This window comes from Chlorocebus sabaeus, chromosome 1 (assembly GCF_047675955.1).
Source record: "Chlorocebus sabaeus isolate Y175 chromosome 1, mChlSab1.0.hap1, whole genome shotgun sequence".
NCBI lineage: Eukaryota > Metazoa > Chordata > Mammalia > Primates > Cercopithecidae > Chlorocebus > Chlorocebus sabaeus.
In genome coordinates, this window is record NC_132904.1 from 117252556 (window position 1) to 117266491 (window position 13936).

At 36.2% G+C, this 13936-nt stretch overlaps 1 protein-coding gene across 4 annotated transcripts in view; it reads left to right on the top strand.

Annotated features, from left to right (window-relative positions):
• Positions 1 to 13936, top strand: part of LOC103248666 (tubulin-specific chaperone cofactor E-like protein) — a 165423-nt gene that overhangs the window by 8695 nt on the left and 142792 nt on the right. For 2 of the 4 annotated variants that reach the window (XM_038005084.2, XM_008021228.3), the window contains exon 2: positions 12733 to 12882. In XM_038005084.2, the coding sequence (XP_037861012.2) occupies positions 12750 to 12882 (133 nt within the window). In that variant the 5' untranslated portion in view covers positions 12733 to 12749. Of the gene's footprint in view, positions 1 to 2867; positions 3080 to 3229; positions 3450 to 12732; positions 12883 to 13936 lie in introns of those variants that run through there. The other 2 variants (XM_038005083.2, XM_008021229.3) reach the window with 2 other exon arrangements.

Sequence of the window (13936 nt, forward strand, 5' to 3'; positions counted from 1 at the left end):
TTGTGGTAACGAGTACCTTTTGGCAAGTAGGGAAAATTGCAGATAGGGAATTTGTGAAGAATGAGACTCAACCTATGAAATACTGGGAGAGAGGCAGTTTTTTAGGAAACTTAGCATTAGCACTTTCCCTTCTCCATCATATTTACACATATCTTTATGGCATTTTATTTTAAGATAATAATGCTATGAATCTTTCTAATACTAAGTGTTCTGATAGATGCCATTATGTCAATAAAGAGACTTCTTTTCTGAGAATACCTTTATTTATAATCATGTTATTATTTAGTTCATAGATAAATTGAAGCAAATAATTGTAGGAAATAATTGCAACTCTTAAAATGTTGAAAACAAGTCTAAACTATTAAACTTTTATTATATGAGAATTGTATTAGGATATTTTCTCATAGGCATTATTAATAACTTAAGGCATAAGTTTTGTAAAGGGAAATACCATTTGGAGGTTGAAATTTAAATATTGGCTCTATTAGTCCCTCATTAGTGACAATTTTCCTTATGACTATTGATAAAGGATTCCAAGAAAAAGATGAATGAAGATTGTATACATCGTAAATCAGATCTCCCACTAAATGTATTTATTGAGACTTGGCTGTTTTATCCCTTATGATTTAAGATCCTCAAGTGAATTATTTGTATTAATTTGATAAGTGCTGAGAGTAAGAATCAGAAATGGTAGACCTCACCTATGTTCATCTTTTTTATATAGCATACACTATATTCCTGTGTTTTTCAAAAATGTTTATTTTGTAGTAAAATGTACATAACATAAAATTTATCATTTTAACCATTTTATAGTTTAGTGGCATTAAGTACATTCACATTGTTGTGCAACCATCACCATCCATCAGCTTCAGAATTTCTTCTTTTTCCAAACGGAAGCTTTGTACCTATTAATTAATAACTCCCCATTCCTCATGCCTTCTGGCTCCTGACAGTCACCATTCTACAGTCTCAGTGAACTTACCACTCAAGTTACCCCATGTAAGTGGAATCATACACCATTTGTTCCTTTGTGTCTAGCTTATTTCATTTAGCATCATGTCTTCAAGTTCATATATGTTGTAGCATGTGTCAATTTTTTTTTAAAGCTGATAGTATTCCATTGTATGTATCTGCCACATTCTGTTTATCCATTTATCTACCTTTTGACTATTGTAAATAATACTGCTATGAACATTGGTGTACAAATAGGTTTTGACTCTTGCTTTTGATTCTTGGGTAGATTCCCAGAAGGGGAATTGCTGGGTCATATAGTAATTCTATGCTTAAGTTTTTGAGGAACAATCGTATTTTCCACACCAGTTGTACCATTTACATTCCTACCAGCAGTGCACATATATTCATCTTGAGTTACTGAGCAGCACCTATTGTTCTGAAGTATGGCATAAATTATTAACTCTTGCATATGAGTTGTAAAGTATAGTATGGGTACAAAAATCATACATTCAGTATTAAATCTTTTGTGGTTGTGGTTTTTGCTGAATAATTTAGCTTGCAGTGGCAAATATTTCTGACTGTGACATGATGGCACCTCTTTTGGAATCTCTGTGGGGTAGATAAAATTATGTATTCTAGCTGTAGCTATGAAGAATTTTTGTTTCTAAAGTACTTTGATTTCAGAGTTTATTAATAAACCTACTTTTCATATTACATAAAATATATTTGGTATGCACAATCAGAAGTGATTAGAAAACCTACTGATTAGCACATTTATGGGGTGTCAGTTATATGCAAGGTTCCAGTATATGATAGATGCAAAGAACCATTAGGATATGGTTATTACTCTCAAGAGCTGTACAGTTTGAAGACACAAGACAAACACATGAAAGTTACATTGCTACACATGAAAAATAAGGGTATATTATTTAAAATGAAAAGATGACATGCCAGTATGTGATTAATCGCCCACTGAGTATTTGTAGGCAATAGTAACATGAGCTTAGCTCAAAGGAAACATCACTATCGGGAGAGGTATCTGAAAATGCTTCATCTCTAAAGTATATTTTGAGTAGTGTGTTGAAGGATGCATAAAATTCAGATAGGTGGAGAGGTAAGGGCAAGCTCTTCCAATTAAGGAGGAATAGCATAAATGTCAGACATTTTTACTGTGCCAACTCATTAATTGGCATTAATTTAGCATAGTCCTTGGACCTAAAAATTAGATTAAATCTATTTAACAAAAATTGCAAGTTAGTCCTCCAGCTCTACATTCTGTTCATGCTACCATGTTCACTGAATGGTGATGGTAGTAGTAATAGTGGTAGCAGGAGAAGTAACAGTTAGCTAATATTTGTTAAGTGCTTTCTATGTGCCAGGCACTTTGCTAACCACCCTTTACCAATATTATCTCCATTCATTCTTTGGTAACCCTATGAGCTAGGAGTTGCGGGCTACTATCCCTTCCTGTGAATGAAGAAGGGTAGACTTAGAGAACTTAAGTAACTTGCCCACAGTTGCACAGAGTAGTGGAATCAGTCAGGATTTACATCCCCAGGGAGTTTAGTTTTAGAACTAGCACTTATTACCACTGGTCAATATTGCCATAGCACTAAATGTAGGAGGGGCTAGTGAAAAAAAAATGTGGATTTTTTTTTTTTTTTTTTAATGACCTGCAAACTTTTGCAACCTTTATGCGTGATTGATGTTTCAACATTCTAGCAATCCCTGGTTATTAGTCAGGGTGGTTTGTAAACTGCTCTGAAAAGCTGTAGAGTGATGAACTGGTGGTCTGTTCCTAATGAGGCTTTTCCTTAACATGATGGCTTCTGTAGCTGCTGAAGAGCACAGATAATGGGGGTAATCTGTTCTGTAAACAGCTAAGTAATGACCTTAAACTTGTGTGTTCACAGCGGAAAGAAAACATGCATATACAATTTTCTTCTGATGAAACCTAATGTATTCAAGAAAAAGAATCTTGCTTTTTGGAAGGATGGAAAAGTTGGGAATAATTTTTTCCCCTTTGATGATTAGACCAGTCAGTACTGTTGCTTAATTTTTTGGCTCAGTTACTTTGATGTGGTTACAAGAGGAATTTTGGCTGTAATGGATTTCATACATTTTTGTAAGTTATGTTTCCATGTCTTCTGTGTGATGTTGTGTACTGTTGACATGAAATACTCCTTTTTTGGTAAAGATGGAATGGCTTGACAGATTAGAGCTACAGAAAGTATGACTTAGCATGCTGGTAAGGCCACAGAAAACCAAGCAAGTTCCTCCAGTTTCGTATCCTGTAAATAGAGATAAGTTAGTTTTTCTGTTTCAGAGAGTGCTTATGGAAAATTACTAGGCTTTAAAATGATTGTTAATCTCAGTGCAGGGACATTTGGTTGGGGGACATCAGTTCAAGAGTAAATGTATCTGATCCTGCTTTGAATAAATGTAACTTTAAAGCCTTGGGATTTTACCAAATCGAATCTGGGCCAAATAGAAAGGTAGGAGTAGATGTAAATTTGTTTGTAAAGGAGTTGGGGATGTGTGTGGTGGGGCAGGGTGAGGGTGGAGGGATGGGCAGGGTTGAAGTCTCCTTGGAAGCCCTTGGAGTAAAAGTCAGTGAATGTTAAACCTTTTTGGTTGTTTTTGTTGCTGAAAGTATATGCAAAGTGTTTTTGTCTTATATTTCAGAATGTCTAATTTAATAGGGATATAGACAGTTGGTTTAAACCAACATTTTTGGGTGAGGAGAGGCTATGGAAATGAAGAAAGAAGTGTTTAGAAATATCACACAAACAGGTACTTCAGTCTAAATAGTAGTATTGTCTTGATTTTTTCCCCTCATATTTCTCATCAAAATTATGACATTCTGGGGCTAGCGTATTTGGATTAGAAATTTCAAGGGCTGTGTTTATGTATTTGGGTGGACTACAAGCATGAGAGTCAGTCATAGTTGCTAATGTGCAGTTATTGATGAAAAAAGTTTGTGTCTTTGTTCAACATCTGAAGTGCCTTAAACGCAGTATAGTTCTTTAGTAGAAAATATAGACAGCTCTGAGGCTGTACTTCTCACTGATAACATAGTCACAGTTTTAGATATCTTTGTCACTAATACAATGAAATAAAGGATTTTTGATAGGTATTTTAATGTTTGTAGTGCTTTTAAGGAGAAGCATAGTACTGTGATACAAGAAGAGGGTGGTAGTGGCTGACTGATAGCATAATTAAAGGAATGATCAGGAGTCCAAATTCGCATTTCATCTGGCAGTGCTGGATTTTTAAAAAACCTCCTACCAAGAAAGGTTGATGTGCCACATTACTATACTTGCATATAGTGTAGCATATAGTTGAGTAAGAGACTTTGAGACACAGGGTGGTTCTTAGTAGGGTGTGAAATCGTGGTGGCATGTTGTGTTATGATAAGGGATTTATCAGCTACACTCATTTTGCTTTTAGAATGCTAAGAGTTAAGTTAGTGAATTGGCTAACTATAATTCTACAAAATAGTGCTAAAAGTTTATTATAATTAGTTTATTTTCTGTTTCATCCAAAGAGAGCATCCACTTCGCTGTATTACAATAACTGAGATAGAATCACAGGTATAGATACTTCGGGATAAATGAAATTGGAAGTGCCATACAGAATGAGACCATCCAGCCTAATTACGCTGACTTGGTCAATGTCCCGGAAGTGTTTATATGGGAGAGATAGCTGTCATTCATGACTTCAGCTCCAAAAACTTACTAATGGAATACTTTATAAACCTTAAAAATGATTAGGTAGATATGTACTTACTGACATGGAAAATTTTTCATGGACTGTTTTGCAAAAAGGCAGATTATAAAACTGTATATTCAATCTTTGTGTAAAAAATATATATTTACATAGCATGGAAAAAATGGTCTGGAAGGATACACACCATGAGGCACATCCTCCGGCTTCATGTGCTTGTGAAATCTAAAGTCTCCTGGTGTGGATGTGGCTCTATGCTTCAGATATGAAAAGCTTTTGATAATACTTATTTACATTATTAGCTTAGCTAATAAAAAGGGAAACTACATGGTGGGGTTACTGGTTTTGCCATTGTTGTTATTTACTTATTTTCAATTGGAAATTGTAAAAAATTCAGAATGAACATTGTATTAGTATTATTAGTATTATTATTGAGATGGAGTCTGGCTCTGTCACCCAGGCTGGGGTGCAGTGGCATGATCTCGACTCACTGCAACCTCTGCCTCCTGGGTTCAAGCGATTCTCCTGCCTCAGCCTCCCAAGTAACTGGGACTACAGGCACGTGCCACCATGCCTGGCTAATTTTTGTATATTTAGTAGAGATGGAAACCGTTTCGCCGTGTTGGCCAGGCTGGTCTCGAACTCCTGACCTCAGGTGATCCGCCTGCCTCAGCCTCCCAAAGTTCTGGGATTACAGGCGTGAGCCACCGTGCCCACCAAACGTTGTAGTTTTTAAAAGCAAATATTTAGAATAAAGCTCGTTAGTAGACCTTTATTCATTGATTTATTTCATCTTTCCTGGAGGGAAAAATATATATACATATGCTTTTCCAGAATAAATTAGTCTTTTTGGGGATACTCTTGTGCTGCAGATCAGAAAGACTGCTTTAGAAAACAAAACAAAAATTCCAGCTACCTAAATTGTCTAAGAATCTGGCAGAGTTTGGATACAGTGGATAATTGTTCAAAAGAAGAAAGCTTTTTGGAGATGAGGTTAGAAGAAGAGTTCACAAAGTGAAAATTTAATGGGTTTAAAAAACAAAAAGCAAAAACAAAACTTGCAACAATTGAGAAAGGTAGCAATCCTGAGAGGTTCTTTGAAGACAGCTAGGAGATTTTCCTCCTGTGGCTTCGTTTTCTTAGTTTTTGCTGACCTCCCCCCACCCCCTGCAAATTCAGAGGCAATACATTTCTCTTTTGTCTTTTTTTTTTTTTTTTTTTTAAACTCTTTCTTAACGCTTGTTTTTTTCCACCAGCTGTCTCACCTCGTCCACTTTCATTTAAGCCTCTCAAAGGTATGATTGCTACTCTTTTCTCGGCTTATTTACTGAACTCCCTATTCTATGGATTCTCTTCCCTTAACTGTACTGGAAATGCTTCTCCTAAGGTAAACAAACTCTTAGTTGCCCAGTCCTTTACTGATTTTTAAATTCTCATTTTTGACCTCTGTTTTCTTCATAAAGATCAATAACCCTTATCCTTGCACTGTAGTCATGGTAATCTCTCAGAATTTTTCTTTGTTTTATCTTTGCAGGATAAAGTCTAGCCCAAGAAAGGTCAGTCATGACCTTACTGACCACTGTCACCTCCACAGTTGAATCTCCTTTCCCTGCCTGTCAGCACACATATTTTATGTTTCAGCAGTACAGCTGATAACCCTTGTTTCTGGTCTCTTGTGGTTGTTCATGTGCTATTGTTTCCTGTGCCTAGAATGCCATTCCTCACCTTGTCAGCTAACCTTTATCTTTCAAAATGGCTCAGGATTCACCTACTTCCTTGATCACACTTCTGAAAGTTAATCACTTCTTATGTTTAATTCACTGTTTCTTGTCTGGCTTATTTTAGATATGTGTTATGTGTCTCCTTCTAGAGTGTGGATGCCCTGAGGGCAGAGTTTGGATTTTATTCCTTCTCACTTTCTTTAGTGCTTAGCATAGTGTGTGGTGTAGATTTAGCATCTGGTACATGCTTGTTGAACTGAACTAAATGAAACTAAGCTCTATGAAGGCACACATTTAAAAAATAAATGAATGGGGAAATAAACCTAATTGGGAGAATTTGTTAAGATATAAAAATGAAAAGAGATGGCAGAGAAAACGAAGTATATTAGTTGTCTGCATTTTTACTAAACAATTGGTAAGGAAATTCTCATTCTTAGGTTGTCTTGTGAAGAAAACAATTACCCAAGTGGATAGCAAATCACTAGAATGAAATGTCATCTGACCCAAGGAACCTGAAGGTGAAATTGTGGAGCCTTTGACAAATTGTTTACCTGAAGTTTTGTTTCCAAATAGTGGTAGCAAAATATTGGCAGGTAGCTTTTAGAGTGTAGTTTCTGCACTTCTCTGATAAATAGATATGATTGATTCGTTGAATACAAATGGGTCCTTGTCAAATAACTGAAAGTAATTTTAAACTACTTGAGAGTATTTTCCTTTTCTCCATTTTTGTGAAAGCTATGAAAACTTCTTGAAAATTTAGCCCCATCCTAAATTAATGCATATTTTGAATTATTGTGATTTCTTTTTCAAAAGCACAAATCAGTTCCCAAGTATCTACTATTGTAGTAACTTGAAACCTGCAGAAATGGCTTCCTGCTGCAGGAAGCACCTCTTTCCTTTTTTAACCTCTACAGAGGTGACAGGGAGGCCTGAATCTCCCAGCCATCTTAAGGCATCACATCTCCTTAGCTTATGGCTCCAGAATCAGCATAATTTGGGTCAAATTTTGGTAATTTGGATGAAAGATATGGGTAACTGGCTAGCAAAGGAAATGGAACTGTGCAAGCTGAGGGTATTCTTCCAGCCCTTTGATACACCCCATAGTGGAGCCCTGTGAAAGCCATGGTAAAGAAGGGCAGAACGCTGCTGTGGCCTTGGCAGCCTGCTCACGTTCATCTCATTCTCTCCTCTTAGTTTCACTGCGGTTTGGTTCTCAGGCTTGGATATGTTTTGTTTCTGCTTGCTTTTTCTGCGCTGTTGCTGTTTTACAAAATTATGTATTTCTGTTTAGCCATCTATTTTATTTCTCTTTTCTTCCTCCCCAGTTTCTTCAAAATTAATATTTTATATTCTACATACACAAATTCCAATTTGGAATTTTAAAAATAGAAATATTATAATAAGACATTAAAAAACCTTTTGACAAATTATTAGGTCATTTCCAGATACATTACTTAAAAACATTTTACATTTCAAAAAGATGATGTATGCACATGGTGAATTCAAGTTGTTCAAAAGGGTAAACATTGGAAAGCAAATCTTTCGTATTCCTCCGGAGATAGTCTCTGCATATACAAGCAGATAAATCTATTTTTATAAGATTTAAAATGTATATTTTGGCACTCTGTGGGGTACTTTTTATATCTTTTGGAATTAGCTAGTGAGGCTGGCTGTATTTGTACTTTGTGAATTATACTACTCTACGTTGTTTCTTTGTGAAATAAGTATTGACCTTGCATACTTATTGTACAAAAGGATCTATCTTACATGTTTCCCAGTGTTAGTGGTCAGACATGGCCTACTTTCTGTTGTGTTGAGCTTCAGACAACTTTCGGTTGGGCTGAGCTTCTTACCCAACCCATTTATTGGGAACATAAAATACAAATTGTTTGTGTACTTAACCTCAACAGTGGTTAAGAGTACTTAGGTAACTGGATGTTTTGTTCTGATTTTAATGTAGTTGGCAAAAGTGTACTGAGCACCTTATCCTCCAATTCATACGTTATCCTGACTTTTTCCAAGCACTTTACAAGAGTATATTACAGTCAGGATCTTGAGGCACAAACGAATTGAAATTTTCACAGGCCTACTTCACAACTTAGTAATGGAAGCAAGCAATATCACCAAAGATCCCTGGCTGTCTGGTTTTCAGCACCAATTCAGAACAGTTTTACAAATGTATTAGAACTCTGCCAACTATAGAGGCAGTCTGATGTAATTTGATACCTGTTATTTCCAAAATGTCATAGATTACCCTCCCACCCCCCAAAAACCTTTTAAAGACTCTAGTGAAAGATCTTTTTCCATCCTGTATTTCCTCATTTTTCAATCTGTTTGGTTTTCAGCCTTTTTTCCCACCTACTGTTCCTCCTCAGACTGTCCCAACAGATTTTGAGTAGAGTTACATTACCAATCCATTTCACAATCTTGATATTCTAATTCAAAACCTATGTATTAATGTGTGCCCATCTGCATTCCTGGAAAGCTAATCCAATAGTGCATCCTGGAAAATGGCCAATGAAGGCGCTTGGTGTTGCTTTTCAGTCTTAAAACAAAAACAAAACAAAAAAAAAAGTATTAAAAAAAAATCCTATTTGGAAGAGTTCTTACAACATGGGACCATGAGGGAAAGCTTTTAAGTTCCCATGTTTGCTTGCTTACTAGCACTTTTAACTTGAATATGTCTTTCCTACCATCCCTTGGTTTCTCTATATTTAAATTTGTATGTAAGATTACTGCCCTTGAATTGTGTAAGTTTGAGTTTAAGTGGTTCTGAAGCCTCCAGATAAAAGGTGCTGCTTAAACTCAGTGATATTATTTTGACAGTGACAGTTCACCCTCCCCACACACTTTGTATTCTTTTGATCTGCTGATTGTATGAAAGATAACAATGTAACTTCTTTGGCTTTTTCGTTAAAAATTTCTAAAAATTCTGTTGGCATTCTGCTTGAGACAGGTTGTTTTTTTTTTTTTTTTCATAGCTATGGTGCCTGTCTCTAGTGGCATAGTCCCTGCTCTATGTTGTCTGCTGTTGGAGGTGAGGAGTTTACATTGAAAAATAACTTTTCAACTTGAAGTTCCCAAAGCCCTAGCTGAACACAACACAGTTCAATTTCGACACACTCAGTGTTGGAATAGAGGGCAGTCGCTATGTAAATACTTAACACTGTGTGGATAGAAAGAACAAAGTGTCTTGTACTAAAACAAACTCTATCTTTTAGCTTACAAAAATGGGAATTTTGAGCAAAGGGCAGCCTTCTATTTTCAAGGTCACTTTACTCATGATGGCATTGATGCCATTTATCATGAAAATTTTGTTCAGTGGTTGGGCATGTGCTCAGTGAGCATCTCCTGTGTTCTAGGCATTTGTAAATTGCTTCCACAAAGTCCAGTAGATCATGGTCCTGGTAGTAATCTAGGAAGTGAGCCAAGTTGAACAACCACTTTTATTTTCATACTTTTTTCAAATTCTTATTACAAACCTGAGAGGAAGGTTTAGACCATATATAAGTGAGACAATTAAAGTAGAGAGAGATTAGATAATTAGCCTGTGGTTTACCCAGCTAGGGAAAGAGCTTAAATTTCCTATGTCCATGTGCTTTCTGTTGTAGTACAACTTCCTCTTAGAATTAACATTTATGTGTTTTAGAACTTTACAATGGCCCTGTAATCCAAATGGTGCATTTGTATGTTTTAGGGCTCTACAGCAACCCTGTAATCCAGGTACTAGAGATGTTAATACCTTATTTTATAGTTGAACACATTTGAGATAGCACTGACTTGCCTGATGGCACAGAACTATTAGGTAATCAGAACTGAGTGGGGCGTAGACCTACCCTTCATCCTGAATTCTCTGCCGTTTCTTCTCAGCACCTGAGAGGCTGGCGATTTTAATACTTGGCAACATTTATCAAACTGTTACCATGTATAATAAACTATGCCTGATGCTATGAATTGATACTGAAGGAAATAGGATTACACACTTCCACTCCCCTCTCTAATGTAATGGTAGAGATAGGATAATCACACAAGAAAAATACCTAACGTTCATTATAATTAAACAATATAAGCAAAAGTAAACCAGTAACTATAGTGAAGTAAACATGTCACCACAAATGGGAAGCAATTTGAAGCATTATCTGGCTAATACCAAACAGCCTTCTGAGAAGCTTTTCAGTGCTCGTTCCTGCTGGTTTCTTCTAGGAAAAAGTACGGGTAGTGACGTTTCAGCCTCTTCAGGGCTACTGGCTTCTTCCTTGTAATCTATAACCATGTTCGGGTCTTTCTTATTTTAAGATATAAAATCTTGACAGTTGCCCAGATTCCCTACTCTCTTATCCTCCCATCTTCCTTCTCCACTCCCAGCAAAGCTTCTTGAAATGTTGGCTAAACACTCTAGTGTCTGGCTGTTTTCTTTCTTTTTCTTCATGACTCTGCTTCCTCTTCCTGTCCCTTAAATATCAGTGACTATTGTGTTATTGTTCTTATTCATAACATTTTGTATATCATAATGGTGTCCAAATCTTCATCTTTAGCTCATTTTTCTCATGCGACTCCAGATTGTTTCCCTGGATATTCCACAGGCACTTCAAATTGAACATGTATAAAGTGGAATTCATCATTTTCTTCTGTACAACTGGCTCTGTTCCTGCTTTCTTGTTAGTTAATGGTATCACCAGTCACCTGGTCACCTGAACTAGAAATCTGGGAGTCATTTTTGACTTTACCTTCTCCCTCAGTCCCTGTAATTTCTGAATAGTTTGCTTTTTAACATGTTCATGAATATGCCTCTGCTTTCTATTTATTCTACCACTGAATCACTTCAAGCTCTCACGATCTGTCTGCTGTATTCTGGCAGTATCTTCCTAACTCTTCCCCCTACCTTCAGTCTTGTTTCCCTCATATTCACCAGCTCCAGGATGAGTTTTCCCTAAAAATTAGTTGTTGTATTCCCTTCCTTAAAACCTTTCAGTTTTTTCTGTTTCCTATAGGATAACATTAAACCTCCTAATGTGGTATACAAGACCTCCTCTGAGGTTCCTATTTAGATGCTCCGGATGATGTCTTACCATTGTCAGGCTGCTTTGGCAACATCAGATATTTTGTGCTTACTCATATATACCATAATACATTTTGACTGCCGTTCCTTTTCTTATGATATCCCTTCTTTTGTACGTATATGCTTCTCCCTTCTGATTATTTTAGAAAAAATGCCTGATACCTAATAGTTGAAATTACAGAGGTCAATTTTAGCTGCCTATATTTTGATTAATATTTAATATGGTCATAGGACAGCCCTTTAAGTAATGAGAGTTATCAGGTTGTCAGAAGTTAGCATGTTGTTTAATATTACCTGTTTTAATGTATGCATGAGTCCTTCTCAGTACTCATCTTCTCAGATGCTGGAGTCATTCAATGTTTGGACCCTTAGCTGATGCTAAACAGAAAGGACACTAACCAAACTCAGAACGAAAAAAGATGACATTTTGTATTATTTAGGAGTAGGTCCAGTTATAGGTAACTAAAAAATTGAGAAGAACAATCTTTCCTCCAGATTGACTAAGAGATATTAAGCAAAATACGTTATTTATCTGTCACTGAAATTTCCAGAGATATATACCAGTATGGCAGCTCAGTTACATGAAGTCCTCAGCGATGCAAAACCTTTTCAGCTCTTCGTCCCACTTTTCTTAGTGTATATTCCTTGGGTTCACTGTCTGGTGGTATCAGTTTTCTAGGCAACAGATGGAGGAAGAAACAAAGAAGGAGGGCAAATGGCACACTCTGGTCATCTTTTAAGGATGACTCCTAGAAGTTGCCACAGAATACTTGGTTTCTATCCCATCAGCTAGAACTTAGCCAGCACTCATTCCCAAATACAGTTATCCAGTTAAAGGTTCTTTGACTATGGAAGAAGATAATGGATTTTGAGGGACAGATATTAAAGGATTCATCCAAACTATTTAGCCTGGTGTTCAATCTGTACCTTCTTTTTCAGACCTTTCTCCAATTACTTACCCACATGAATCCTATGCACCAGCCAAAAGCCTTCTCCTTGCCCTTTTGTGAAAGTGATCAACTCCTCTTCTAAATCTTGTAATACTTTTCATCTGTATTGCAGATATATGCTCAACTGTTATTGCTGTCATTTGTCTGTATATGTAGCTTCCCTAAATTGTAAGCTGTCACCACAGTATATGTTTATAGGGTCAGTGACCGAGTATCATATGTCTTGTAATGCCTAGTCTAGTACTTTATAAATAATTGGTTTTCAATAAATACTTCTGACGTGAGTAAATACATAATTTGATGATTTCTTGGTTTCTTGTAGCATTTTAAGAAAGAAAGATGGATCAACCTAGTGGAAGAAGTTTCATGCAAGTATTATGTGAAAAATACAGTCCTGAAAATTTTCCTTATCGCCGTGGCCCAGGGATGGGAGTCCATGTCCCAGCCACACCTCAGGGCTCTCCTATGAAAGGTAAGAAAGATGGGACCTAAAACACTTATTTAGTGGAACTTACTTAGAATGTTAAATCACAATGTTGCCTTGTTTGCAAATGATTTATTTTTAATTACAGTCAAATAATCTTTCCTCTTTGTTATGATTTCAGTTTTCTAAAGAACATAACAGGACTGATTTTCCTCCAGACTGACTAAGAGATATTTTAGTTGCATGTGTAGGACAAGAATAAATTTGAGTGATAATATCTCAAATGCATGTTCTTTTATGGAACATAGAGGGTACAAAACAGTACAGGACTGGCCTGTGCCCTCCAGGACCTTATAGCCTAATTGGTTTATAAGACATTTGCATTTACAAAGGTAAATCAACACAAGACAATTTATGTTTAGCCAAATGAATGGTACAGTGACTGGGAAAGAAATTTAAAAGATAATTAATATGATCAAAAAATGATTCAAAGCTGTGAGATTTTAACTAGTCCTTCGAGAATGTAGAATTTGGTTAGAGATGAGATACATTCTAGGAGAGGGATTAGATGTGATCAAAAATCTGTAACTAGAAATGTGCAAGGTATATTTTTGCTTGCCTTTTTGCTTAGCGTTGCAATTGAGAGTTCTTGGAAGTAGTTTTTTGTAATTATGGGGGATTAATATTGAATCACTGTTTTAGTTCTTACTTTCAAAGGTTACTGAGTGTTTGCTGTTTCTAAATACAATAATTTTATCTCTATGTAACCTGAAATGGCAGAGAGAAGTGGATTTCTTGGTAATTTTTTTGGAGGGGGATCCATTCCCATTCTGAGAAATATGTTGCTGAAAGTAGCAAGTTGAAAACCATGTAATTTGGAGGTCTCCATTAACAAAGTATTACTTTGATGAGTCCTTGTTTAATATCAAATGGGAAAAGAGTGATTGCATTCTCATGTTTATCCTCTTTAGTAGAGATTGTAAGAGTGATTTTATTGACACATGTGTTTTTGAAACAGGCCGTAGTCAAAAAGTCATTGCCTCGGTTTGACCAAATTCAGTGAAATAGTGTAAGACTCTGAAACACTTTCTCCCATTATAGT